Genomic DNA, 24,454 nt, shown 5'->3' on the forward strand with positions numbered 1-24,454 from the left:
TACTTGTGAAAGACTTGACCTATTCTGAGAGCTAGGTGTCGGCCCAATATTACCTGCTCTAAGCCTTCTGTCATGCCCGTCAAACATGTCTTGGGTGTCATCTACACGGTACTGACCAGTGCGCAGAGCTAGCATCACTTCAAAGTTTGCTTTGTCAACTGAACTGTGTGTCTGCACGTTGCGCTCGCAGACATCTTCGCCACGAGTACTGAGGCACGCAACTGCAGCACCCCTGTTGCGCTCACAAGCGAGGAGTAGCATGCGGTGTACAACATGCAGACGAGGGGCACCTCCCGCCAATGCTTGAGCAGGTGCGCAAGAACCTCAATCTGATATTGAGCATGTTCAAAACCACTAGTATTGTATGTCAAGCTGGTAGTGTTTAGTTGTGTTGTATTAGCCTTTATCTTTGGCAGGCATTTTAGTTGCATTGATTTCTGCTGCCTCAACAACTAGCCCTGACTGCATAGGTGACATGTAACTGTGCTATGGGCTGACTTGGAGCAAGTGCCCCTGCAAGTTGAATATCCCACTACTGCTCTGAATGCTGGTGAACAGACATTATTGATATGTCACCAGAGAAGAAGCAGAAGAGAAAGCAGGCTTATAGTGTGTACTAACTTAGCTACCTCAGTAGACAATCTACTAGGATGTGCTTTACCAGGACTTATATCAGTATTCAGATACATTTAAGACTTATTTATGCAATACAATCATATAAACTTGTTATGATTGTGGTTTACTATACAAACTCCTGTCTTACAGCTGGACGTTCCAGAAGGGGCAGGTATACACTAGACTACAAGCTTGCAAATATCTGTCTCAGTGACTCGCAGTACTTGTGCTAGTTATCAAGACAGATCTTTGCAAGCTCGTAGTCTAGTGTATCACTGCCTCTACCTGAATGTCCGGTTTCACCAGGAGGCTTTGGAATTTTTCCCATGATGCCAGCATCTTCCAACTGGGCCTGGCAAGCAAGATCAGGTGTTGGCTGGTCAGAAGTGCAGCCGAAAACCCTTTGCCTGGTGGCAACTGAAGCATTGCTCATCTCATTGGTCCGTGGACATGCTGACTCTGAACAATTGGAAGAAGGCAGTCAGTATTGAAAATGTGGGCTGTTGCCATGGGCTACATTGTCAAGAGGAACAAATGTGTCAGCAGTCTATTTGGCAGGTATTTATCTTAGTCTTTGTTGCAGACTAGCCAGACTCAACTGGCAAAGCGAGGATCATCTGTCTGACAGCACTTATGGTCTTGCAAGAATTGTGCATTGCGTTCAAGCGCCCGCACTGATTCAGGTTGATGGTATCCCAATTTTGTGTGCTAACTTCCTGAATAGCTTCAGTTAGCAATAGATGGTAAAACTATGGACATAATGACTATTTGTAGACTATAATGATAAACAGGGCTGCAGTGTTACTTATGCTACCCGGTGTGTCGCTAGCCATGAACCAAACAGCGTTTCCTGAAGTAGAATTCATGCAGATGTGAAAAATTACAAACCCTCGAAAGACTCTTGATAAATTTCTTTGAAATATATTGGGTAAGAAATCAGCGCATTTATCCATGCTGTTCTTGTGTCTGATTGTGACCACCATTCAATCTCATGCATATTGCCCTGAATTTGACAACTGATACTGATCATAGCCAGCAAAGCACCTGCCATGGAGACCACATGGTGTACTATGATGGCACCCTGGTTTATAAGTGTTCCCTGCTTTATTAATTTGCTCTTGCTGCTTCAATCTGCCTCCAAAGGTGCTGGGAATATATTTAAGATAGCTCTGTATTTGATGTGGACTGATGTTGACACAACACCAGGGATACTAAGTGGATCTAACAAAAGGCGGTGCCAACTGAGGTCTGGCGATGATTGCATTAACTTGTTCAGCTAGCCCAAATAACCAAGTTTATTAGTGAGTATTCTAAAATACAAGTGAAGGCTTACCTAGCCCAAAAAACCAAGAGGTTGAGATGGGGCTAGGTAGCAACAAAGGGGCCCTTTATATACTGTTCAGATTGCGCACGGACCAGGCATTACCTAAGTGACTGTGGTTACGGTGTCTGCTAGTATCTAGAAGACTCAGCGAGAGGCAGGGGCTGGTGTGTCATAGCGTATGACATTGTCAGGCTGACAGGAATCGGATGTCCATTGTTGATTGGACTCGGAGATAGAAGGTCCGGTGGGGATCAGAGCGTGGCTATTACCAAGGAGGCGTGATGCAGTGACGAGGCGGCGGCGATGCAGGCGCGTTTGATGCGCTGATGTGCGCCCATTGGTGATGCAGTCCTGAGGTGTTTTAGCGCGTGGCTAGGACTTGTAAACTGGCGCCCTTGCGCCGGCAACGTTTGAAGGGTTGTACAAACATGGAATAAATCATAGAAAATCAGGAGAAATGGAAAAATAATAGGAGGCTGGGGCTACACCTATGACAGTATTCATGCTATAATATGACATCCATATCATGACAGACATAAGGGGAAAGATGGTATGCTTATTTTGTAGATGCTCGGAAGCAGTCCAAAACTGGCCGAACAATGCTACTGATGGCTAGATCCAACCTAAAAGGTGCTATGTACATGTACAGAGAAGGAACATTAGTGGAGCATTACAATAAATGAGCAAAGCATGATGAAATTGTTGCCCCGCCTGACCTCAAACACTTGAGGTCAACTTTGGAGAGACGGCTCGGCTTCTTGGCAGCAGCATGGCTCGACGGCATCTGGTGTGACACTAGTGTGACAAAATTAATAAACGAGGGAGCAGGACCCATCTTGTGCACTGGAAAGGATCCACAGCAGCTCTTGCAAGACCTCAATAAAATACAACAAAGATATGAATATGTAATCAAGGTGAGCATACATCAATTTATGCAAGACCGCCCATGAAGAGTGGTTGTAGTAAGCTATAAGAAGCGAGTTTACTCAAATTTTATAAACCAGGGTGCCATCATAGTAAATACATGTTCAAACAAACTCCTTTTGTGGGCAGTTGCGGCTGCATAGAGTCCAAGCACTGAGACTCCTGATATGAGCGGGTCTTTGCTCGTACCAACGTTGTTATCTTCGACCATCACTGGTGTTACCAGAATCATTTTGCATCTAATATCAACAATCAGCTAGATGAACTCGAACGACGACAACATTGTTTACTTCACCTCCCGTTATCAGCTGAGTCGAGATCGGGTCACGATTATCGACCTTCCACAAGTCACTTCCAGACCAGCCCCCGGATCATCTCGACCCCGCTTAGAATCTATAGACTACATATCCCAGCCTTCAACATCCTCGAACACTGGAGCCCATGCTATAGGCGAAGCTCAGCCTGGTGGGCGAGAAACCTCTCTTTCTGGTGTCAGGTGAGGAGCATTATCGCTCTTAACAACCTTGATCATGTTTCTCACTGTTGCCATTAGTGATCACTGACAGAATCTCCAGCCTTCACATGTTCCACGTACAAGTGAGTTGCCAGCACCAATTGCTCAAGTAAGCCTAACACCCTTTTTTTTTGTTCCTGTATTTAAAGTGCTACCAACATAGAGTAATGTACACCTGTCTACTAGCATCCATATAGCGCGTAACTACTAGCGTCTTTGAAGGCACAAGAGTCCATGGCTCCAATAAATAGTAGACAATACGAAAAAAGAAAATGTCTCAGTGCTCACTGTGTGACGGTGAGTGTGGCCATACTTCAATATATTGCATAGTGTACCGAGTCGAGGCGGCCTCCTCCCAATCAGATTCAGATGACAGCAAATGAAGACTAGATGCAGGGGATTCTGCAGGGTCAGATGCAATTGAGTCATCTACCTGGATGAGTTTCACTGATTCCCTACTATCATCGCTCTGCCACACGACCTCCATCTTGAGAGGAACATGGGCCACAACAAAGACTGACCGCAGCCAGTCTGGTACAACCTCCTGGAACAGCCATTGGTCATTGGGGTGATGCTGATGGTATTTCATCCATATATGTCTAATGGGCCACTGTGATTTGGCATTCAGCCATTGAAGGAATGGTGCTGGAGATTTGTTTCTGCGCATGGCGCGCTTGTATTCAGTGTAAAGCGTAGGACGCTGTAGCACCAGTGCATCGAACACGATGTTGATGATATGAGACTCATAGTCAGGATTATCATTGTCACGTAGTGGGAACACATCCAATTGCATGTGTTCCATCAGATCCTGCCACTTGAATGTCCTGACGAGAGGGGTAAGTAGCAGGAAGTTGTGTATTTCATCAATTGTGACTACTTGTTCTTTGTTCTGCAGTTCAAGCTGTTTTCCTGCGGAGATAAGCTCTAGGCGGGTTTGGTCAGGTGCACGTTTGGGTGGTCTGATTTTGTCAGTTCTTATCCAATATGGGCATTCATATAGGATGTGGTCTTGTGTCTCGTAGGTATTTGTGCACAGGCATGTTCGCCCACCTTCAAGATTCATTTTATTCTGGAATTCTCCATGGGGAAAGTGTCCGGTCATGAAGCGGGTCATGCGTGCATATAAGCAATGGTCATTTCCAAATTTCTTGAGGAAGTAGTGGTTACGTTTGGGAACAATAAGCTTGTGTTCTGACTGTTTCAGGAGGTTAGAATGCCCACGGTATTTGATGCCATTCATTATTGTTTGCCAGCTCTTTTTGGCCTTGGCTTTGGTTTCTGCATGCGCGGCAGCATATGAAGATCCTCATTTAGGCTGTCGTGCCCTATCATGGGCAGCTTCTCCAGCCAATTTGTCTACAACCTCATTAAACCATGTGGCCCAGCTATCCATCTCGGTTTTTCCCAGAACATGTGAAGGAACCAACACAATGCGTACTTTGTGTTGCTCATGTGCACTGAGAAACTTCTTCAGAGCAGTGGATGCCCTAATAGAGTGCATCTGGCCATCCCTACAATCTCCTTTGAGAAGAGATAGTCCAGCTACAATGCTATCCACAAATACATTGAGTACAAAGTGGTAGTCATTCTGTTCAAGTGCTCTATAACCATTGTATGATTGTAACCATGTCTCATGTTCCTCTACCAGTCCTTTAATTCCATAGGACAAGGCAGTTAGCTCTGCATCAAATATAGTAGCCTTGCCACAGCCTAGTCTGACACCTTTACAGGGCGCTCAGCATGCTGATGTGGCCTTCAGCGTGAAGTACAGACTGTTTCAATTTGAGAAGCATCTAGTGCCATGGAAATATGGCCAGTAAGTTGTACTCATTTTTCTGCGGTATCACCAATGCACAACTCTTATGTAGACCTCCAATATTGGCATAACTTCGACGCGTAGATCCCGCAAGATCTGTGGAACCCAGATTGTACCATCCTGGTTTTTGTCTTCCTCTGCTGAGTGTATCTCGACACCTCCGTCAATGCCAGCTGACTGCCAGCGTGACCTCCAGCAAAATGAGCTGTATATTCATTTCCTTGGTTGTAACACCTACCAAGCTTGGCGCTGCGATAGAACGGACCCAGTTGTGTGGTTTGAGCTTACAGAGGGCAAGGTATACGAACTGCCGGATGAAGAGCACCCTCGAGCGTTCATCGTGACCGAGAGTGGCCTGCCATCTTGGGTGCTCCCCCACACTGTCGAGCACGTGTATAAAAGGCTTCGGCATGTTAATTCTCAAGATGCCAAAGGCAAGAGTAAGGGTGAGTATTTCAGCCATCTATTGTATTACAGTGTCCGGACAAATGTTTCTATTTCAGTGGTGGAATAGTTGCCTTTAGCTAGTGATTCAGTTCTAGACTGTTATCTTCGTGTAGTCTGGTCAAGCTGTATTTTAAACTCTGAAAGCCCTCATCACAATCTGTTTATTACCCATGCTTGATAGTCGCTAGTGGTTGTTTACAGGTACCTCTTGCCCTACTTTTGTCCTCGCTTGTCCATCATTCCGCCACCTTATACTCATCTTTTCCACCTTCAAATGAGCAAAGTCATGATCGTGCAATGTTGTCCACCTGCTAGCAACCCGCGAGAACGCAGGCGACTGGGCTCTGGTGAAGGAATTAACATTGTGGTGTTGCTTGAGAGGTAGAAACGAGTGTTGTTGGCACTTGGGCCACAACGGTGATGCCAGTTTCACGACATATTCTTCAGAGATAGGACTACCCCGTTATCTCAAACTACTCTGAGAATACGCCACGAATCGGATGTCCCACCGTCCGCCTGCCTCATATGGTTTTGCAAGTCGCTCACTTCCGTGACAATTGTCAAATAACTGTACATAAGCACACATCTGTATCTCTTTCCTTAGTTTCCCCATGTTCTAGGCTCAAATCTCAAGCCAAACGAGCTCATTCCTGCTCTATTTCAGCATACCATATTACTGAGTAATCTACTGCCCACCGCTGGGCAAGTTTACACCAACATGTACTTATAACGGTCTAGCAGAAAGAAGTAAGGTGAATCTTGATGTGCTTGCACTGAGAAGTCCGGATAATCACTTAAGAGGGTTCATGGAAACAAGTGCCAGGAACTCACAAATGTGAAGTCTGGTGGTGTTAACCTCCAGCCGTGATAGCATAATTTGCCAAAAGGTTTTGAGACAGTGCAAGCAATGATCGGCCAAATTTCGCAGTATGACGTTGAGTGTGCTGAGACCGGCAGCAGCCTTCTGCCTTTGGTCTGGGCCTCTCAGGGATGACCATAAAATTCTGCACCGTAGCATGTCAAAAATCTTGTCCGCTCTGTGCTGCAGCACATACACTGCCAGCACATCTGATCTATTACAGTCATCAAGGGCAGCTGCGCTAGCCTCCGGGGGCATTTCGCCCTCCACTGGGTTTGCACAAAATGCGCAAACAGGACATATTCTGGCCCATGGTTTGCTCTCAAGCCTGTCCCAATCGTCAGTAGCGTTTCTAAATCAGCTACTTCAGGTCTGTTCCACGCACCGCCAGATTCCCTCCTTACGCAATGGGACATCGAGAATACTTGACAGCACCTCCAATGTGACTTGGCGAAACCGGACTGACATGACAAAGAAGGGTAGAATTGGGTTCGGGTTAGTGGACCCGGGGTCCTGGCACTGACTGACGGCGAAGCCGGATATGGTTGGTAGCAGCGATGAACTTGGCCCCTCGATTCTGCCTGTTGTCCGCTGCGTGCATAGAGATAGAGATCCAAGGACAAGGTCATCTATGTACTGAATGACAACAATAGAGATCTTCACAGGGAGCGTTGGAGCAGAAGAGTTCATGTCAAGTAGCTGGCTATGCAGACATAAGGAGTACAGTTATCCACCGTTCCTTGATACAGCCAAATTCTCCGTGCCCATTGACTGTGTTCCACAGAGTGTATCGAGCCAGAACTTTGTATAGCTCATACCACACATCTCCTACACACTCTAGAGTATTTCAGAGACCAACGGTGGGGAAATCAGTGAATGGGAGGGATCCCGCACTTTTGATGGTAATTGCCCCTACCACCACTCCTTGAAACACCCTTTTCTGGCTTGATGAGTAACCGCTTTAGGCAATTTTACCTGACGAAGCGCCCGCTCCCGTCCCACGCACCAAGGACCGGCAGCTCGTTTGGACGACATACACGATCTCTGCCCTTGCTAACAAAAATAGTGTGTTCAGAGATGCACTTGCAAGTGTCAGTGGGGCTCCCGAATAGTTTAACTCACGGCTTTGATCTTGAGAACGCCATCAATGTGTCATCAAATTGGGAAAACATACTTTTCCAGCTCTCCGGCATGAAATACATGTTCCCTCGTGTTCTAGCATTGTTCTGCAAGAGTTCTAGAAAGAACACGCCTATCATGATTTTTCTGCTAATTTAAGACACCCCAAAAGCTTTGAACTGTGCGCTGTATCAAGGAGTGGTGGTGTTTCAAGGAGCGGTGGATAACTGTACTCCACAGATGTTGAGCAGGAGATCAGAATCAAAGCTCACCAAGACCGATCTACGTTGCGTTTGAGAGGCCGGCAGCTTGCCTGCAGGCCTCAGCGTGGGCGCAGTCGGCGATTGCCGATACCGAAGACGCTACGCGAGAACTTCAACTTTGCTGTCATGAGCCTGTGAAAGCATTAAAATGAGCACATAATACCATTGATTAGCTTGCAGAGAAGATTGAGGTAGCAATAAATGCATGGGCTTGTAGACTCCGCGAAGAGAGAGGACTTACTACAGCAGCATTCTCGTCGCTGCATCATTGGCTATAGCTATTGGCAAGCGGCGAAGAAGATGGGGACTCTTACCTGCTTGCGTGCAGAGCGCGAATGGGCACAGCCAAACCTCTAGAGGTCCGAATGCGCTGGTTGGCGTGTATGAAGCTTCCGAAGAGGGTGCAAACTTTTACTCGGTAGCAATACTTCTCCTGCACTCGCCGTTAAGCAGCACACCTTCTCTCAGCTCAGCGTACAGCTTACCATCGTCTCTTAGTACTGCCTTAGTGCAACCCTACGCATCCTGGACAGGTATGGGCGATCTCACGGACTCCCTCGCGGACGTCCTGTGCAGCTGGTAGCCCCGCCGCGCCTCAACAGGCTATCCCAACGACTGGCCGCGGTAAGCGTGGCTCAACTAGCTCTGCGATCTCCTGAGTAACACGTTGATGAGTACGATATGGATTATCGCTCACTGCAAAAACTTCCAGGCCCAGATGGCGTTCCTGTGATGCTCTATCGTCCATGGAATAAACGGCGGCCAGAATACGCAGCAGAGCCCTTCGCCAGACATTTGTCGCACACGCACCTCGAGAACTGACCAAGCACAGGCGAAGCGGTGACCCGCCCGCCGCCGTCGAGTTACTGTGCTTGTCTGTCGATGTCGTCATTGTATGTCTTGAACGTCCAACCCATGTAACAGTCTCGCAGCTCTACGCCAGTCGGCGTGCCTCCGCATCTGTGAATCTTTTCAGGCTCTGACCATAGATACCTCACCGGCCCCCTCGACACGAGCACCCACACCCACACCCACACCCATGCCCACTCTCACACCTTGTACTGAATATCAAAGGCGTCTCATAGATCCAATATCGCTACAGACCATAAAACACAGCCGTTACTTGCTACAGTCGCGACACGTCTCTACCGGTGCAGGCGGTGTGTCGGACACTGGTAGCCCGTCGGGTTCTTGTGCAGATACTCTTGGTGGTACTCCTCATCGTCATACCACGTGCCCGCGGCTACGATGTCAGTCACGATCTTCTCGCCTGACGAGATAGAAGTATGATGAGCATGACGGGTATGGCGACGTTGGGGGCAGAGAGACGGACCCTTGCGGTCAAAGTGCTTCTTCTGGAACTCGGCCGTGACGCGCTCGGCGATCTCCTTCTGCTCGGGCGTGTGGTAGAAGATGGCCGAGCGGTACTCTGTGCTGGGACTCAGTACGTGAGTGTGGTAAGTGTGTGAAGGATGTACGTGTGCCGACGTCTGCGCCCTGCGAGTTCTCCGTCGTGGTGTCGTGTGTACAGCAGAAGAACTCTGCTGTGTGTCAGCTGCGCGTCCACGTATGAGACGGGCAAGTACACGCACCGACGAGCTCGTCGTACTTGATGATGCTCGATGCAGAGAGCCTCAGCGTGGTCAGTTGTGCCGGAGCATACCTGGCGGTAGGTCGGGTTCTTGGCATCGTCCCTTCCGCCTGTATAGCCAACAGCGGTCTCGAGGACGCCCTTATTTTGGCTAATGGGGCAGCACTTGAGGAAGATGTGCTCGACGCCCCACAAGCAACCGGCAGCGAACGTCGCGACCTCAGGTGCGGCTCCAGACATGGTGTATAGGCCGGTGAGACGGCCCTACAAATGGTGGGCGGAAGCGGAAGAGCATGGACAGCGGAGCGGGCGAGTGGTCGTCGTAGTTATGATAGACTTGGCCATGTACATCTTCCGGCGCGTTCGTGAATGTACGATGCGACTAAGCGCGCTTTCATCTGCATCCTCACCTTCCGTCTGCACGAAAACGCTCCGAGGGGCAAAAGAGAAGGGTAGATACAGCGCGTTCTTCAGGTTACCATCGAGTCCTCCCGGCAGGCATTTAGGGTGAAAATACAGTTCACTCTCGTAGGCATCGCCTCGTGCAGTGCTAACAAAACCTCCGTACGGTTCTTCGTTCATGTCAAATTGATGTGCCCTCAGAAGTCCACCTGGCCTCAGTGTCAACGGTGTAGAGAGGTCTCGGTTCCAGACATTCCGGCCCCATTATCAACACTATAAGCCATATAACAAACGGAGTTTGAATTGGCGTGCAGAGGTGTTCTGCAGCTCAATTAATAACAGCTTGTTAACGGGTATTCGTTCCCTCGCTTACTGTGACTACTTAACATTACTTAAGTACTTACTGACCGCACACAGTGCGGTCTCTGCGAACACCTTCCGGAAGAGAGGGGAAGAAACTAGGCGTAGAGATGCTTGTGGGAGAACGGTGAACTCCGATGTGTCGATAATACTGTTCGCGAAAGTCCATGTGTAACGTGGACAGACAAGCGAGGAAACAGTTTACAATGACGGCCGGAGGTAGGGATAGCAGCTCTCTTGGCGAACAATCCAACCTCAAAGCACAAAAGTAAGCGGCCACCAGCACCGTTGAAGCTCCCGTAACCACCAGAAGTATGTTTAACCCCGTAGCGGATACAACAAAGTGGGACATACGAAGGTCATCTTCCACAGAGAACGCCTCAGCTCGCATTCAAGCCCGTCCCTATTACAAGTAACAAGGTGGTTAGAAGCCGAACGAGCGATGTCAACGCCGACAACATCCCAGAGGACATCGTCGTGCTCATCTCGCTGCTTCATCGACGTGTCATCACCGGCGATTCAAGTTGTGGAAGAATCAGAGAACAAGATTTCGCACGGCGCGCAAATTTATGATAGTGAGATCGTGGGAATATCACGCACAGATCCGAATGCACGTGATGTACATTCTTTAATCCTGAACGGCGCTTCAACGGATGAGGCTTGACGTCGTCAGCGACGGCGAGCGGGCGTTTGGGTACGTCGTGGGTAACTATGCCTGAGACAGCCTATAGCTAAAGTCTTAGGCTACAGACAGTATGTCTTGCGGTGCCGGGACTTGTCTGTCTGGCTTGGACGACGACACCCTCATATACATCTTCAGTTTCCTCGACATCGATGACCTCTTGCGCATGAGACGGGTAGGTCCCCCGGCCTCGCATGCAAAAGCGCAGCCAAACTCACGACCTTTCACGCAAAGGACAGGTCTCCACACGTTTTGACGCCATCTCGCGGCTGCGCGTAGTCTGGACGCGGGCCCTCACCGTGCATGTCCACCATGAAGGCGTCCCTTTTCCGCCCGTGGCGGTCGACACCCTCCCGACGCCGACACTCGAGCACCTCGTACACCGGGCGCGCAGAATTTCCCGCTTCTGGCTGCACTCTGCGGGCGACACGGATGTGTTACTCCACGCAGAGTTCGCCGCGAGCTCAGGCACGGGTATCTCTGACGTCCGTCTGCTCCCCGCGCACCCACGCTGGGTCCTCGCGGTCGCGCGGGGGATATGGCCTGTAGTTACCTGCTGGAACGTTGGGCTGGACGAGGGCGGTGGCTCGGATACGCAGGGCGTGGGACGCCCGACCAAGGCTGCGGAGTGGTTTCGCAAGGGCGCGCTCTTTACCGGCATCGTAGTCAACTCGGATCCGGGAGCGGAGGCGTGTCTCGCTGTGTCGTTGAGCTTCTCTGGGTGCGTTATCTTTACCATTACGTGTGATACCACGTATTCACGAGTTCCGGCAGCGAGGATCGTGTTGAGGTGCTCGCGATCCGCGAGGACGGAGAGAGTGGCGTGCAATTCATCACACTCGCAACTATCAAGACGGGGTTTCGCGCGATGGCATTCAAAGGCGACATTCTTGCACTCAGCGACGACGTGAACGAAACACAGCTCGTCAACTGGCGCACAAACGCCCTCGCGTGCATCTGGGGCTCCGACGCGCCTTCAGAGCACAACTTCCGAGTGAGCTCTCCCTCCCAGCCCCCCGGACATTCCACACTGACTAGCTCACAGCACAACCGCTGCCTGTGTGTCCTCCTCTCCTCGCCATGCACCTTTGTAGTGCGCGCCCGGACCTTCGAAGCCTTCCACACGCCCGCCCTTGCGCCCCCCACAGACACCACACACCCGCAGCACCACCCCATCGCGACACACCACTTTGGCTGGCTCGACGGCGTCGCCGTCGCCGCACAAGCGAAACTCCCCGGCGACGCCCTGGGCGCAGCCAGCCCGCGCGTGTCCGTCCTCCTCCGCGCGGAGAGCGACGACCCGTGGGCGTCGCACATGCACACCGTCGATCTGTACACGCTCGACCCACACCCTGCGTGTCCGTCTGCTGTGCCTGCGTGCGATGGCGCACATCACCAGAGCAGTCTGCCGACGCCCGGCGGCGGCGGCGGCGGATCGGGCAGCCCCAGCGCAGACAGCCCCAGCGCAGACAGCCCCAGCGCAGACAGCCCGTCCCCGTACCCCTTCCCGCCCGCGCACGCCGCGTCCTTCCCGGGCGCGCGCGGCCACTTGCGCTGCACAGACATGCACCTCGGGCGGCACGGCACCGCGCTCTGGATCGCGCCGCGCGCAGCGCGCAGCACGAGCGTCGGGCTCGCCGGGCTCGACGCGCTGGTGCTGGCGGGCGTGCCGGGGGTGCGGCGCGAGCGCGAGCGCGTCGTCGGGGCGCTGTTGCCTGGGGTGCTAAGGGATGGTCGGGGAGAAGACGGGGAGGAGGGGCGGGAGGAGGGAGGGGGAGGGCCGAGGACGCTGTGGAGCTCTGCAGGCGCGGGCGGGACGTGGACGTCGCTTGACTATGACGAGGCGCGCGGCGTCGTGGTGCTAGGGGACAGCACGGGCGTCGTGACCGTGCTCAGACTCGCCTAGCCAGAACCGGACAGCTAGGGTATGCCGCGCGAAAGTGCCAGTGCTTATTTTGTTTTGTTTTGTTGACAAGCAAAAGACGTGTGTATGTATTTGTACAGTAAAAACAAAAAAAAAGAGTTCGACCAACAAAAAGCCCCCGAAAAGAACCAGACGACTGTCAGCGAGCGAGTACGAAAAAACTGTGAAACAAACGAGCGAGGACAAGTCCGGGCGCAGCAGAGAACCCACCCCACCCTACAGAAACTCGGTCGGGTCCCGCCACTCGGCGCCCGCACAGTCGTACCACTCGAGCCACTCGGTGACGTTGTGGCGCGTCCTGCTCTTGGGCCACTCCTCGACGGCGAGCGGCGTGCCGTTCGATGCGCCGGGCGTGACGGTGTAGTAGGCGTCCTCGACGCGTGCGAGGCGCACCATCGGGAAGCCGGCGCGCACGACCTCGGCGACGTCTTCGACCTGGAACTGGAACAGGCCGATGAAGCGCAGGCCGGGTGGCAGGCCCGCGCGTAGTTGCTGTGGGCGCGGGCGGGCGGGCGGGCGGACGCAGGAGGAGGAGGAGGAGGAGCGCAGGGTACGGACGCAGGTTACGGACACGGGGACAGGGACAGCGGAGGGACAGAAGACGCGTCAGACGGCAGCTGCACGGGCGACAAGCACTCACCGAGACGAACGAGACGGGGTCCCCCGCCTGGAGCGAGTAGAGCGCGAGGGCGGTGACGCCGCGGGGGACGAGCCACATGGCGACGGCGGCGGCGACGTCCTTGGGGAGGGTCGCGTGGAGGGCGCGGAGCCCGGTGAGGCCGGGGAGCACGCCCCACACCGTCGCGTCGTACCCGAGGCGGGATGCCTCGTTTGCAAGCCACGTCAAGACGCTCCGGATCTTTGTCCCCGGCCGGGACACGTTCCCGATGACCTTCCAGACTGGTGCGTCCCCCGCTCCTTTTTTTTTTTTTTTTTTCGCGGCGCCCCCTGCTGATGCGGCTCCCACAGGCATGTTGGCGAACGCGCTGCCAAAGATGGCCAACCTGCGAAACATCCACTGCAGCATGCGATGGAAAGACATTTTTGCGTTCATGCGGGTTCTCGAGGGTGCCCACCACCGGATCTTTGGTCTCTCGCTCGTGTACGTCGTGCGCTCCTCTCTCTCTCTCTGAAAAAAGGGGGCCCCCCTCTGACCAGCGAAAGCGCCGCCAGACCCTCGGACGGCATGGGCGAGCTCAAGTTCCCCAAGTTCAAGCACGTCACGCAGTTCTCGCTGTCCGCGAACGCGGGCAGCTCGACGCAGGCGTACGACTTCCTCGCCCAGAACCGGGGCGCGCTGCGGAGCATCCACCTGCACAACCTGAACTGGCCGTTCCCGGCCGAGCAGCTCTCGCTGCGGAACCTGACGCACCTCGACTTCCTCGGCACCTTCGCGGCGGACTCGCTCGGGCTCGCCGCGATCCTCGCGCACGGCACGCAGCTCGAGTCGCTCCGGCTGCAGTGCGTGCTCGAGTGCGCGACGGCGTCGGCCCAGTTCCGCGAGCACGCCTCCGCGCTGCCCTTCCTCCGCCACTTTGCCTTCGCCCTCCGCGGTTACCGCGTCAACGACTACGACCTCTTCCCTGCCCTCAGCGCCTTCCTCGCAGACCGCACACAGCTCCGCACCCTCCACCTCACCGTGCCCTCCGCAGACTGGGCACAGCGAGTGATGATGCGGGTCAGGATGTCCGCGCTCTGCTGGGCGTGTTCTCTGTCTGTGTGGTGTGTGGGAAGCGAGCGAGCGGTGAGAACGCGCGCCGCCTCGATAGAGCAAAGAGAGAGAGAGCGAACGGGGGCGCACCAAAGTGGAGGTCAATCTGGCGGAACAGGAACTGGCTCGCGATCCGGGACAGGACGTGGGGAAGCAGGAGGAGCGTCTTGAGGTCGCGCCGGGGGAGGAACGCGGCGATCTCGCGCCACACCTCGGTCGAGAAGCTCGGGTTCTGGTTGCGCGGGTGCGTCGCGCTCTGCAAAAAAAAAAAAAANAAAAAAAAAAAAAAAAAAACAAACGGCGCGCGGGTGAGAGACGGGTGCGGCGGCGGCGGCGGGGACACTGGACGCACCTTGCCAGGGTGAAGTGTGCCTCCCATGAGAGAACGCGCTTCGAGATGGTCAGGATCAAGCCTGAGTATGGCCTCCAAGTCTGCGTCGGGCACGAAAAGAAAAGGGAGGGGGGGGGGGGTGCGTCAGTCTGGAACGGACCACGGCCGGCAGGCTAGAAGGGGCCCCGACCTTGATGCGCGCCAGCGTGGAGGCTGACGGCGAGGCGAGCCTTTGCGCGCAGGAGACGGGCCTTGTTTGATGTTTCTGGAGAGAGCTTTGGGAGCTTGAGGCAGGACTCGACTGCGTTTTCGATGACGGTCCTGGAACTGCAGCGGGGGGGATGGGTGAGCCGGGGCACGGGGACGAGAACGAGAACGGGGTACCGACCGGTCCAGTTTCAGATGTTGCATGGCGTAGATCAGCACGTCGACTTTCTGCTCGTCAGCGAGATCTGTCGTGATGTCCCGGATGCTGGCATCGAGAATTTTTGGGTTGAATACGCTCATGCTGGGTGCGGGTATTTGGCGCTGGCACCGGTGTATTGGAATAGGGAGCCTGCGGAGGCGAGACAGGAAATGAACAGGAGCACGACATTGCTACACAGATCCAGAACTCGTACTGCGTGTGCCTGCCAGCGAAAATGCTGGGTGGAGAAAGCGAACTCGTCGACAGAGGCGGGAACGGGCGCCTCGGGTGGGGCGTACCTGTGCCGCGGTGGTGATGGCTGGGACTCGTCGGCGTCGTTGCGGAAGCTGTGCTCGACGATGGACGTGGCGGCGGCGGCGGCGGCGGCGTCGTCGAGGGTGGGGGGAGTGGGAGGAACGGTGCCAAGCACCGACGGTTCTCGTATGAGCTGAAATCAGAGTTTGCCTGGCGGCCACGTGGCGCGCCGAGCGGCTGCGGCGAGACCGTCGTGCCTTTCAGGGCACTTTCAGCCTACCGCTTCTCAGTCGTGCGGCCGACAATGCGGCTGAACAGGGCAGATGGCCGCCTCTAGTCGCCCATTTTCACACGAGGCGGGTCTCCAAGGCACGGGATCCGCCGCCGGCACCGTGAAATGTCTCCGAGCCGGCGATGGCTCGAGAGCAGCGTGAGGGGTGCGCACGAGACGGTACACGCTGCCATCGGGCGAGGGTCATCTCCCGCTGCCATCAGCTTGGTGGCGTCCGGCGAGTACCTGGCCAGTCACCGACCGAGACCGCGCCTCGCCCGGTCCACCGCTTCCAACTCGCTCCAACGCTCATCCAGAGGCGACTCGACTCGAACGCAGCCGTGGAACATGGACAAAACTCTCTGACAATCTTTCTTCTGATCCAGGCACGACAAGCACTTTTCACAACCAGGGACAGCCAGCAGAGAACATCATCCGCTGCGACGAGCGACTCGGACGTACGACGCGCGCATCGCACCCGCCCATCCCTCGCAGCGCCTGGCCAGAGCCTCAGGCCTCAGAGGGGGTACACCAGCGCAAGACATGGCAGCAAGTCACGACTGTGCTTTGTCGACAAGTTTACATTGCTAGTTCCGCGTGCCGAAGGTCGCGCCAGCGGTTAAATAACACCTCCCCCACTTGTGAAATCTCCGCCCCTCTCCAACCCCACCCTTCGCCCTCTGGTAGCAGGCCTTGGCCTATCCGGGGCTTCAGCTCTCCCACCGGCCTCCTGGAAACTGCTTCTGCCGTGCGCGCACCACCGCCGGCTGCCCCGTGCCCTCCCCACTACGCCGACAGCGCGCGGAGGTCCACGGGCCCGACGAGGGTCATCTTGACCTTGCCCCGCTGCGTGTTCTTGTCCCGCTCGACCGCGATCTGCACCTTCACCCTGTCGAACACCGCAACCGTCGTCGTCGTGGCCGTGGCCGTGGCCGTGGTCGGGACGCTGATCTGGTAGTTCTCCGCGTCGAAGCTCGTTTCGCGCGTGAACGTCACGAGGCCCTCGAGCCCGAGCCTGCGTTTCCGCCTTATTCAGCCCCACCGCCTCTTTACCAAAAAAACAAAGGAAACCCACTTGGAGACAAAGACGCCGACGCCGTTCCGGAAGACGCGGATGACGAACGCGTCCTCGACGACCGGCGGCCCCTGCCGCGCCCGCCCCTGCAGCGCGAGCCCGACGTAGAACTCGACGCTCGCGCGCCCCGCCATCTGTGCCATCCGGTGCCGCCGGTTCACGACGCCGAGCACGCGCTCGACGTGCGGTTTCGCGTGCAGGCTCGCGTGCAGCGGCGCGTGCCCGATCGCCGCCGCGAGCTGCCGGTGCGCGAGCACGTCTGCCGAAGAAAGAAAAAAAAAAAAAAGGCGTGGCGTGGCGTCAGCGAGAGAGACAGGAGAGGAAAAGAGGAAGCGGCGGGCGCGCACCTGCGTACCGCCGGATGGGCGACGTAAAGTGCGTGTAGATCGGCGTCGCGAGGCCGTAGTGCCCGAACGTGTCGCGCCCGACGCTGCCCGCGCAAAAGTACTCGGCGCTCAGCATGCAGCGCGTCGCCATGATGCGCACGAGCGTGTTGAACGCGGGCTCCGCCGCGTCCTGAATGAATGGATGGATGGCCGTCAGCAGGACTGTTTTTCTTTTCTTTCTCGTCAGAGAGCGCGGCGTACGCACCGTGCACTTGTCCAGGGACGCCGCGAGCGCGCCCGAGCTCGAGACGTCGAGCGCCAGGCCGCGGCGCTTCTTCAGGACGTCCTGCAGCTTCTCAAAGTTCGTGCGCGGCGGGGGCATGTGGCGCCTGCGCAAGGAAGCCAGACGTGAGCGAGCGAGCGACGACACAAAAAGCGATGGGCCCGAGGGCGGACGCGCACCTGAGGACCGCCGTCTGGGGGAACGTCTCCTGGATCTTGCGCGCGACGCTGATGTTCGCGAGGAGCATGAACTCCTCGACGAGGCTGTTCGTCTCCCGGAGCTCCTTCTGCTCGACGTCGACCGGGTCCGACGACTCGGCGCTCTCGAGGTGGATCTTCACCTCGGGCGACGCCAGGTTCAGCGCGCCCGCGGCCATGCGCCCTGCCCGGAGCTGGACCGCGAGCCGGTTCAGCAGCCGGATGCCCTCCGTCAGCGCGTCGGTCTGGGTCCTGCGGGGCCGAGCCGAGCCGAGCCAAGCCGAGTCAGCGAACGCGAAAGGAAAGGAAAAAAAAAAAAAGGACAGAGGAAGACGCACGGGTCGTCCTTGCGGATCTGCGCCTCTTCGTACGTGAACGCCTGCTTGGAGGCGATGACCGACTTTGTGAAGCGCACGTTCACGATCTCGGCCTCAGGCGTCATTTCCTGCAAAAAAAAAAAAAATAACCTTGTTACAGGACTGCCCTTTGGCACCGGCACGCACACGAGCCGCGCTTACCCAGATGACCGAGAACGCCAGCCGCTCGACGAACGGCCGGAGCGAGCACAGGTTGGTGCCGAGCAGCGCGGGCAGCATGTCGATGCGTTTGTCGACCAGGTAGACCGTGGTCCCGCGCGCGGCGGCCTCGCTGTCCATCGGCGTGTCGGGCAGGACGAAGCGCGAGACGTCGGCGATGTCTGGTGATCGGGGGTCAGTCAGCCCAGCATCGCGACAAGAAAAAAAAACGAGCCGCGGCCGAAAACTCACGGACGCCGGCCTCGACGTTGCCGTTCGGCAACGGACGCGCATGGAGCGCGTCGTCAATGTCCTGGCAGCCGGGCGGGTCGATGCTGCAGATGAGCAGGTCCCGCAGGTCCTCGCGGTCGCGCCACTCGGGGTTCGCGTCGCTCTTGGGCGGCACGACCCACGCGTCGCCCTCGGGCGGGAGGCAGTCGAGGATCGCCTTGCCGAACGGCCGGTACGGCACGTCGAACTCGAGCAGGAGGCTCTCCTGCTCGGCCTCCTTGCTCTCGACCTTGCCGAGCGCGCGCACGAAGTGGCCTTCCGGGTACCGCGACGTGTTGTCCCAGCGGTCGATCGTGACGAGGATCTTCTGCCCGAGCAGCGCCGGCGCCTGGCGCGTGCGCAAGCGGATGCGTGGCAGCGAGCGCGAAACGGGCGTCGCGAAGACGGTCTGCTGTGAGAGCGAGGTCTCGTGCGAGGAGGTGAGGGAGGATGAATCGATGTGGCAGACGTATCTGGAAGTCCCCAGTTAGAGGCTGGAGTAGATGCGACACAGGTTGTAACGTACGATCGCCAGTTCCTCTTGATGACGCCAACGATTCGTCCGGTTGGCTGGCGCTCGGCGGCGGCCTTCTTTGCTTGCTCGGCCCGAAGCACCTTTGCCTCTCTGATAGCCTCTATATCGTCACCTTCTTCCTCAGACTCGTCGGCGTCATCATCTTTCAGTGTGGCTTTATATCCACGATGAGCGTGATTAGCTTGGGGCATCGTAGTGAACTGCGTACTTTCTTGGTCGACAACTTCGTCCCCTGGGGCCTTCCATTCGGACTCGGGAAAGACTTCGACAGCAACGACATCGCCTTGGATGGCCCGGTTCATGTTCTCACGACCAATGAGCAGAACAGGCTTGTCAAACGTAGATACGGGAACATTACCCTACACAACTGTCAGGGAGCACATATGCGTTTTACACGGGACTCACCTCCAGGTAGTTGTAAGGGTTGGCATTGAAGTGCCCTTGGTGCAGCTGTCCAGACTTGACACCGGCAACAAGAGTCGCCGTAGACAGATACTATGAACAGTCAGTAAGTGGTTCCTGGTCGCGACAAAGGGGGTTCGACGTGGTCTATTGGACTCTTGCAGAACCTTGTTGTGAAACTGAGCGCAAAATTGCCGCATTTTGGGCTCCTGCGCCAGATCCCCTACAGCAGCCCAGGGCAACCACTCTGAATCCCCCTAATGGAGCACTTACCTCTGGGTACAGTGCTTGCCTAGCCGCAGCTGTCTTCGTCGGCTCGATCTCGTTGGAGCCTACAGCGGACAAGAGGTCGAGCAACCTGCTCGATTCCTTGGCACCTTCGACGTACTTGCGAACTGCAGAGTCCTGGTCAAACTTGGATCGTTTTTCAAAACAACGTTGGGGCACACGCGTACCGGACATGCATTTGATGCCTTCTTTCTCGGCTTTCTGTCGGTTCGCCGCGTCGTCTGTCAGAAGAACGACGTCTGGGATTGTGGGTTTTGCTTGTCCGCGGACCGGCGGTCGAGCGAGCGATATGTGCGTGTGGTACCATGATGTCGCTTTGCGAATGCCTGCGGACATGGTGAGCAGCGCTTTTGCGTTCTTACGGATGGGGCACACCTCGATCGTTTCTGTCGTTTGGCGACTCTTCTTCCTCTCGTACAACGGCAGTCTCTCTAGGCGTAATTGTTAACAGTAGACCGAGTGAACAGGAAGCTTTGTAACGCACGAGCGAAACTCGTTGTAGAATACCCATGTCTGCTTGTCGTCGGCCTTGAGCAGTGCTTTCAGGCGGTTATACAGGGGCAGCGAGCGGTGGCGGACTTCTTCCATGACAGTTTGCAGCACGATAATCGGTGGAGCGAACAAATTCGATTCGATTAGGTCCATCTAAGCACATACATAAGCTGCCAATTCTAGCATAACACCTCGCAGCATCCTCCTGAGGACCCGTCGTCCTACAGCCTAGAGTGTGATTGGCACACACCTGCGCAAGGAAGACATTCGTATCTGGCAGCACAAAGTGGCCATTCGGGAAGCTTGAATGGTCCAGCGATCCTGAGGACGGGAGCGTAGGTTTTGACTCTTCTATTGAAGCACATTGCCGGCAGCTGTGAATACCGCAGCTCACGTCATCACGCAGGTATCTCTCTCGGAGGACTGCGTGACGGTCCTTGATTAACATCCTCCAATTCCGACGGGATACGCGACGCACCTTTGATGACTTTTCCTCTCGCCGTCTTCTTGAAAAACCTGCGTTGAGTGACGACAGCATCGGCTCGTGGTCGCTTTTTTATTGTGATTTCAACCATGGCTTCTGGCTGGGGCGACGAGTAGGACGGCGGAGGAGTCGAGGAAAAGCGATTGGCTGAGCAGAGCTGGCGTCGGCGTCAAGTCGCGTCATACGCTTACGAACGCGCAATCATGAGCACCCACAAGAAGACACGGCCGAGTTGCTCATAAACTATCCCAACCACAGCGACCACTTGTCCCACCCCGCTGTATATGCTCGCCCGCCTCCAACGCCTGCTCCCGTTCTTCTCTTCCGCTTCCGCCCACCAGCTGCAGAACCGTCCCGCCGGCCACGCCCTGTCCACCATGTCCGGCGCCGCACCTCAAGTCGCGACGTTTGCCGCCGGCTGCTTCTGGGGCGTCGAGCACATCTTCCTCAAGCACTACCCCATCAGCGAGAACAAGGGCATCCTCAAGACTGCCGTTGGCTATACAGGCGGAAGGGACGATGCCAAGAACCCGACCTACCGCCAGGTATGCTCCGGCACAACTGACCACGCCGAGGCTCTCCGCATCGAGTTCGATCCCAGCATCGTCAAGTACGATGAGCTCGTCGGTGCGTGTACTTGCCTGTCTCATCCGTGGACGCGCAGCTGACACACAGCAGAGTTCTTCTACCGCACACACGACCCCACGACGGAGAACTCGCAGGGCGCAGACGTCGGCACACGTACGTCCTTCACACATTTAGCACACCTGCGTACTGAGTCCCAGCACAGAATACCGGTCCGCCATCTTCTACCACACGCCCGAGCAGAAGGAGATCGCCGAGCGCGTCACGGCCGAGGTCCAGAAGAAGCACTTTGACCAGAAAGGTCCGTCTCTTTGTCCCTGTCGTCGTTATACTCCTCGTGCTCACCATACTTGCATCCTGTCAGGCGAGAAGATCGCGACTGACATCGTAGCCGCGGGCACGTGGTATGACGGCGAGGAGTACCACCAAGAGTATCTGCACAAGAACCCGACGGGCTACCAGTGTCCGACACACCGCCTGCACTGGTAGAGACGTGTCGCGACTGTGGCAAGTAACGGCTGTATTTTATGGTTTGTAGCGATATTGGATCTATGAGACGCCTTTGATATTCAGTACGAGGTGTGAGAGTGGGGATGGGGTGTACATGTAAATGCTCGTGTCGAGGGGACCGGTCAGGTATCTACAGTCAGAGGCCAGAAAGATTGACAGTGGCGGAGGTATGGCGGCTGGTGTAAAGCTGCGAGATTCTTACTTGGGTTGGACGTCCGGAACATGCAATGACGACATCGACAGACAGGCGCAGTAACTCAGGCGGACCACCGCTTCGCCTGTGCTCTCTCGGTTCTCGAGGTGCGTGTGCTGAAAATCTCTGACGAAGGGCTCTGCTGCGCTTTCTTGGTCACCGTTTGTTCCACGGACGATAGAACGTCGCAGGGGGGCCGTTTGGGCATGGGATCTTTGCGGTGAGTGATAGTTGAAGTCTCCCTGCCTTGACTTACAAGGAAATCGTGATCTCGCCTGTCTCCTCACAGTATAGTCGATTGGTGACCTGAACTCCGAGCTACAATCGAACGGTGTACTCCGTACTTCAACGTTTTCGGCTGTGGCGTCCTCGGGCGTTAAGACGATCGTTCAGCCCAAATCGGCCAAGCCGCTGTTCGGAAGTGGAGATATGGGCGACGAATAATAATTTGCACCAGTCTCTCCTATCGCAACCATGAAGTCCACTCACAAAGTGTACCCTGCAGTCGCCACCTATCAAGAATGTCTCAATTTGCTCGGTCATGGGAGACCTCTTTGGCAACACCCGGAGAACGAAATGAGTATTGGTGACGTCGGCGACATGTCCTGTATAGGTATATTTCGCCCCCTCTTCAACTTCACTCTCCCCCGTGACCATCCTGTCAATCGGTACTACGGTGTTCCAGCCAATTTCGAGGTTCTTGAGCTGGGTCTGTCCGACATACAGCGGTCCGAGAGCCATCTTGAACAAGGGGCTATTCTCGCCTCTCCAGGAGTCGATGAAACGAAACCGGGGCTAGGGTAGGTGGCAGTTCTCCGAATGTCTCTGTCATACTAACTCGTCGAAATATCGCAGCGCAGAGAACATCGTGACCATCGGTGCCCGGCGCCCAGATCGTTCGTTCGCGTGCACCAAGGACGCCGGTGCAGTCCTCCTCCTCCCAGAAGGTGCCGCCCGCGTCGAGTTGACCGACCGAGCCCAGCACCGCATCCACGATTACTGTGTCAAGCACATTGGAAGCTGGGCGGCGTATCTGCGCGAGGGCAGAGAGCGACTGATGCCTGAGCTTGTCCAGCATCTGCTCGTCGTAACTGGCGTCGTCAAGTCTTCCACCTGGGCAAAGGGAGTCTATGCGAAGAATCCTCCGCCAGATCCTGAGCGCGAGCACCTCTGGACACTGCTCCCTACCTGCCTGCAAAGGACTCGCCTCGGTCCAATAGTTGCGGAACGCGCAGTTCCGTGCGGTCCAGGTACTTACGGGCCGTTCCCGCGCGATAGCTGTGTTTTCATCCTGGAGTCTCGTTTCAAGATACGCCGGAGTCTACGCGACGTATGCATCTCTCGCATAAAAGGCCCCGGTTCGCCACGGAACGTCGACTTCCTTATGACAGGCGGATGGGAAAGCAATGTAAGTTATCTTTGATGTTGATCTTGCCAGGAGGTTTACAAGAGTGTGCTCTTCTAGTGCCACGATGCTGTCCAAGAGATCCTCAATTATATCCTCAAAGTATGTGCACACTTACACTTACTATTATGATGACTTACTGCGTTGCTTAGTACTCGTCTGCTAAGATTGCGGTCGCTGGGACTCGCGATCTACGCGCATTGGTGCCCTGTATGCCGACACCTGTAAGCCACCACATTACTCACAAGAAAATGAAGCTCATGTCTTGGTATAGCCATCGCCTGATAGTTTCGTGAAATACCTGAAGAAGCTACGCCCCAAGATTATAGTTAACGATGCGAAGGGTGCGTGCCTGCCATATCTATCGCTTGTTTTTTTGGGTAAGACTGACGCCGGCCCGATCACAGTTGGGTCGTTGGACATTGAGAGTTTGAGTGATCCTGCCGAGAAATAGTCTCCCTCGGTATTCTTAGCGCAAACGTCTTCAAGCTCGTTTATTGGATTTTCTGATTCAAAATTTCACCTTGAGAAGTCAGAGGACATATCTTCTCGAATGCGGTTGTGCAGTACAGTTTGGTAGCGCTCTTAGGGGGGAGTCGGTACCACCCAAATTGATGGTCAATCTTTCGCACTGCGCCAACTTTTGGTCGTTCTACCTCAGCATCAGCCTGTTTTCAGCTCTCATTAGTGTCGACCTTGAAAAGACGATATGTTCCATGATATCGGTCCTGCAAGTGGCAGGCCCCCGGGATCGGCTCAGACAGGTCGTCGTCAAGATTTGGGCCATCGAGAATCCGAAACTCCATTTGCGTCACGAGTCTGTCAGTTTGTGGCTGTTTCGACTCGAAGACATCCTGTTGCAGCTGCGCGATGAGAGGGGCGCCAGTCGAGGTCGAATTCTGCGCTTGCTCGATGGTGCGGACGACGCCGACCTCGCCACTGCAAATGCGAAGGCCATACGTGCTGCGCTCCCCCGACTAGCAAGGTCCGGGTTGCTGCGAGTCCTGACCGGATGTGAGTTGGTTGTTGCGGACTACAGGGATACCGTCATGCCTCCTCCTGCAAAATGTCAAGGCGCTC

At 55.3% G+C, this 24,454-nt stretch overlaps 8 protein-coding genes across 8 annotated transcripts; 3 read left to right on the forward strand and 5 right to left on the reverse strand.

Annotated features, from left to right (window-relative positions):
- Positions 1 to 3,654: 3,654 nt before the first annotated feature.
- Positions 3,655 to 4,617, reverse strand: PHACADRAFT_101159 (uncharacterized protein; the record flags this gene model as incomplete). Its single annotated transcript, XM_007398550.1, has 1 exon — positions 3,655 to 4,617. The coding sequence occupies one exon, from the start codon at positions 4,615 to 4,617 to the stop codon at positions 3,655 to 3,657; it is 963 nt and encodes a 320-aa protein (XP_007398612.1).
- Positions 4,618 to 5,178: 561 nt separating this feature from the next.
- PHACADRAFT_30792 (uncharacterized protein) lies at positions 5,179 to 5,707 on the forward strand (the record flags this gene model as incomplete). Its single annotated transcript, XM_007398468.1, has 3 exons — positions 5,179 to 5,193; positions 5,246 to 5,639; positions 5,697 to 5,707. The coding sequence occupies 3 exons, from the start codon at positions 5,179 to 5,181 to the stop codon at positions 5,705 to 5,707; spliced, it is 420 nt and encodes a 139-aa protein (XP_007398530.1).
- A 3,319-nt stretch (positions 5,708 to 9,026) lies between these two features.
- Positions 9,027 to 9,916, reverse strand: PHACADRAFT_148782 (uncharacterized protein; the record flags this gene model as incomplete). The annotated part of the gene is made up of 4 exons (XM_007398551.1): positions 9,478 to 9,916; positions 9,360 to 9,425; positions 9,215 to 9,310; positions 9,027 to 9,151 (listed from the first exon to the last, which is right to left on the reverse strand). Exons 1-4 carry the CDS (start codon positions 9,710 to 9,712, stop codon positions 9,027 to 9,029), a joined length of 522 nt encoding a protein of 173 aa, XP_007398613.1. The 5' UTR covers positions 9,713 to 9,916.
- Positions 9,917 to 10,212: 296 nt separating this feature from the next.
- On the reverse strand, positions 10,213 to 10,762 carry PHACADRAFT_260498 (uncharacterized protein). Its single transcript, XM_007398552.1, has one exon. It carries the CDS (start codon positions 10,623 to 10,625, stop codon positions 10,275 to 10,277), a length of 351 nt encoding a protein of 116 aa, XP_007398614.1. The 5' UTR covers positions 10,626 to 10,762; the 3' UTR covers positions 10,213 to 10,274.
- A 1,160-nt stretch (positions 10,763 to 11,922) lies between these two features.
- On the forward strand, positions 11,923 to 14,722 carry PHACADRAFT_186437 (uncharacterized protein; the record flags this gene model as incomplete). Its single annotated transcript, XM_007398553.1, has 2 exons — positions 11,923 to 13,743; positions 13,810 to 14,722. Exons 1-2 carry the CDS (start codon positions 13,295 to 13,297, stop codon positions 14,720 to 14,722), a joined length of 1,362 nt encoding a protein of 453 aa, XP_007398615.1. The 5' UTR covers positions 11,923 to 13,294.
- Positions 14,723 to 15,020: 298 nt separating this feature from the next.
- Positions 15,021 to 15,765, reverse strand: PHACADRAFT_260503 (uncharacterized protein). Its single transcript, XM_007398554.1, has one exon. It carries the CDS (start codon positions 15,387 to 15,389, stop codon positions 15,027 to 15,029), a length of 363 nt encoding a protein of 120 aa, XP_007398616.1. The 5' UTR covers positions 15,390 to 15,765; the 3' UTR covers positions 15,021 to 15,026.
- A 540-nt stretch (positions 15,766 to 16,305) lies between these two features.
- Positions 16,306 to 21,318, reverse strand: PHACADRAFT_211534 (uncharacterized protein). Its single transcript, XM_007398555.1, has 17 exons — positions 20,676 to 21,318; positions 20,448 to 20,620; positions 20,190 to 20,350; positions 20,081 to 20,136; positions 19,873 to 20,031; positions 19,691 to 19,812; positions 19,421 to 19,510; positions 19,224 to 19,374; positions 19,007 to 19,169; positions 18,463 to 18,953; positions 18,199 to 18,392; positions 18,034 to 18,140; positions 17,678 to 17,947; positions 17,481 to 17,604; positions 17,237 to 17,405; positions 16,890 to 17,148; positions 16,306 to 16,829 (listed from the first exon to the last, which is right to left on the reverse strand). Exons 1-17 carry the CDS (start codon positions 20,770 to 20,772, stop codon positions 16,601 to 16,603), a joined length of 3,015 nt encoding a protein of 1,004 aa, XP_007398617.1. The 5' UTR covers positions 20,773 to 21,318; the 3' UTR covers positions 16,306 to 16,600.
- A 990-nt stretch (positions 21,319 to 22,308) lies between these two features.
- On the forward strand, positions 22,309 to 24,070 carry PHACADRAFT_211536 (uncharacterized protein). The gene is made up of 6 exons (XM_007398556.1): positions 22,309 to 22,769; positions 22,825 to 23,377; positions 23,435 to 23,476; positions 23,527 to 23,598; positions 23,649 to 23,718; positions 23,782 to 24,070. Exons 1-6 carry the CDS (start codon positions 22,444 to 22,446, stop codon positions 23,826 to 23,828), a joined length of 1,110 nt encoding a protein of 369 aa, XP_007398618.1. The 5' UTR covers positions 22,309 to 22,443; the 3' UTR covers positions 23,829 to 24,070.
- Positions 24,071 to 24,454: the final 384 nt, after the last annotated feature.

Source organism: Phanerochaete carnosa (assembly GCF_000300595.1).
Source record: "Phanerochaete carnosa HHB-10118-sp unplaced genomic scaffold PHACAscaffold_8, whole genome shotgun sequence".
Classification (NCBI taxonomy): domain Eukaryota; kingdom Fungi; phylum Basidiomycota; class Agaricomycetes; order Polyporales; family Phanerochaetaceae; genus Phanerochaete; species Phanerochaete carnosa.

Coding starts and splice junctions, on each gene's coding strand:
- PHACADRAFT_260503 (XM_007398554.1), bottom strand. CDS start 15,389: ATGAGCGTATTCAACCCAAAAATTCTCGATGCCAGCATCCGGGACATC.
- PHACADRAFT_211534 (XM_007398555.1), bottom strand. CDS start 20,772: ATGGTTGAAATCACAATAAAAAAGCGACCACGAGCCGATGCTGTCGTC. Junction 20,351..20,447: donor CGAATGTCTTCCTTGCGCAG/GTGTGTGCCAAT, acceptor GTATGTGCTTAG/ATGGACCTAATCGAATCGAA. Junction 20,032..20,080: donor AAACGACAGAAACGATCGAG/GTGTGCCCCATC, acceptor CCATGTCCGCAG/GCATTCGCAAAGCGACATCA.
- PHACADRAFT_211536 (XM_007398556.1), top strand. CDS start 22,444: ATGAAGTCCACTCACAAAGTGTACCCTGCAGTCGCCACCTATCAAGAA. Junction 22,770..22,824: donor GAAACGAAACCGGGGCTAGG/GTAGGTGGCAGT, acceptor GAAATATCGCAG/CGCAGAGAACATCGTGACCA. Junction 23,719..23,781: donor TATAGTTAACGATGCGAAGG/GTGCGTGCCTGC, acceptor GCCCGATCACAG/TTGGGTCGTTGGACATTGAG.
- PHACADRAFT_260498 (XM_007398552.1), bottom strand. CDS start 10,625: ATGCGAGCTGAGGCGTTCTCTGTGGAAGATGACCTTCGTATGTCCCAC.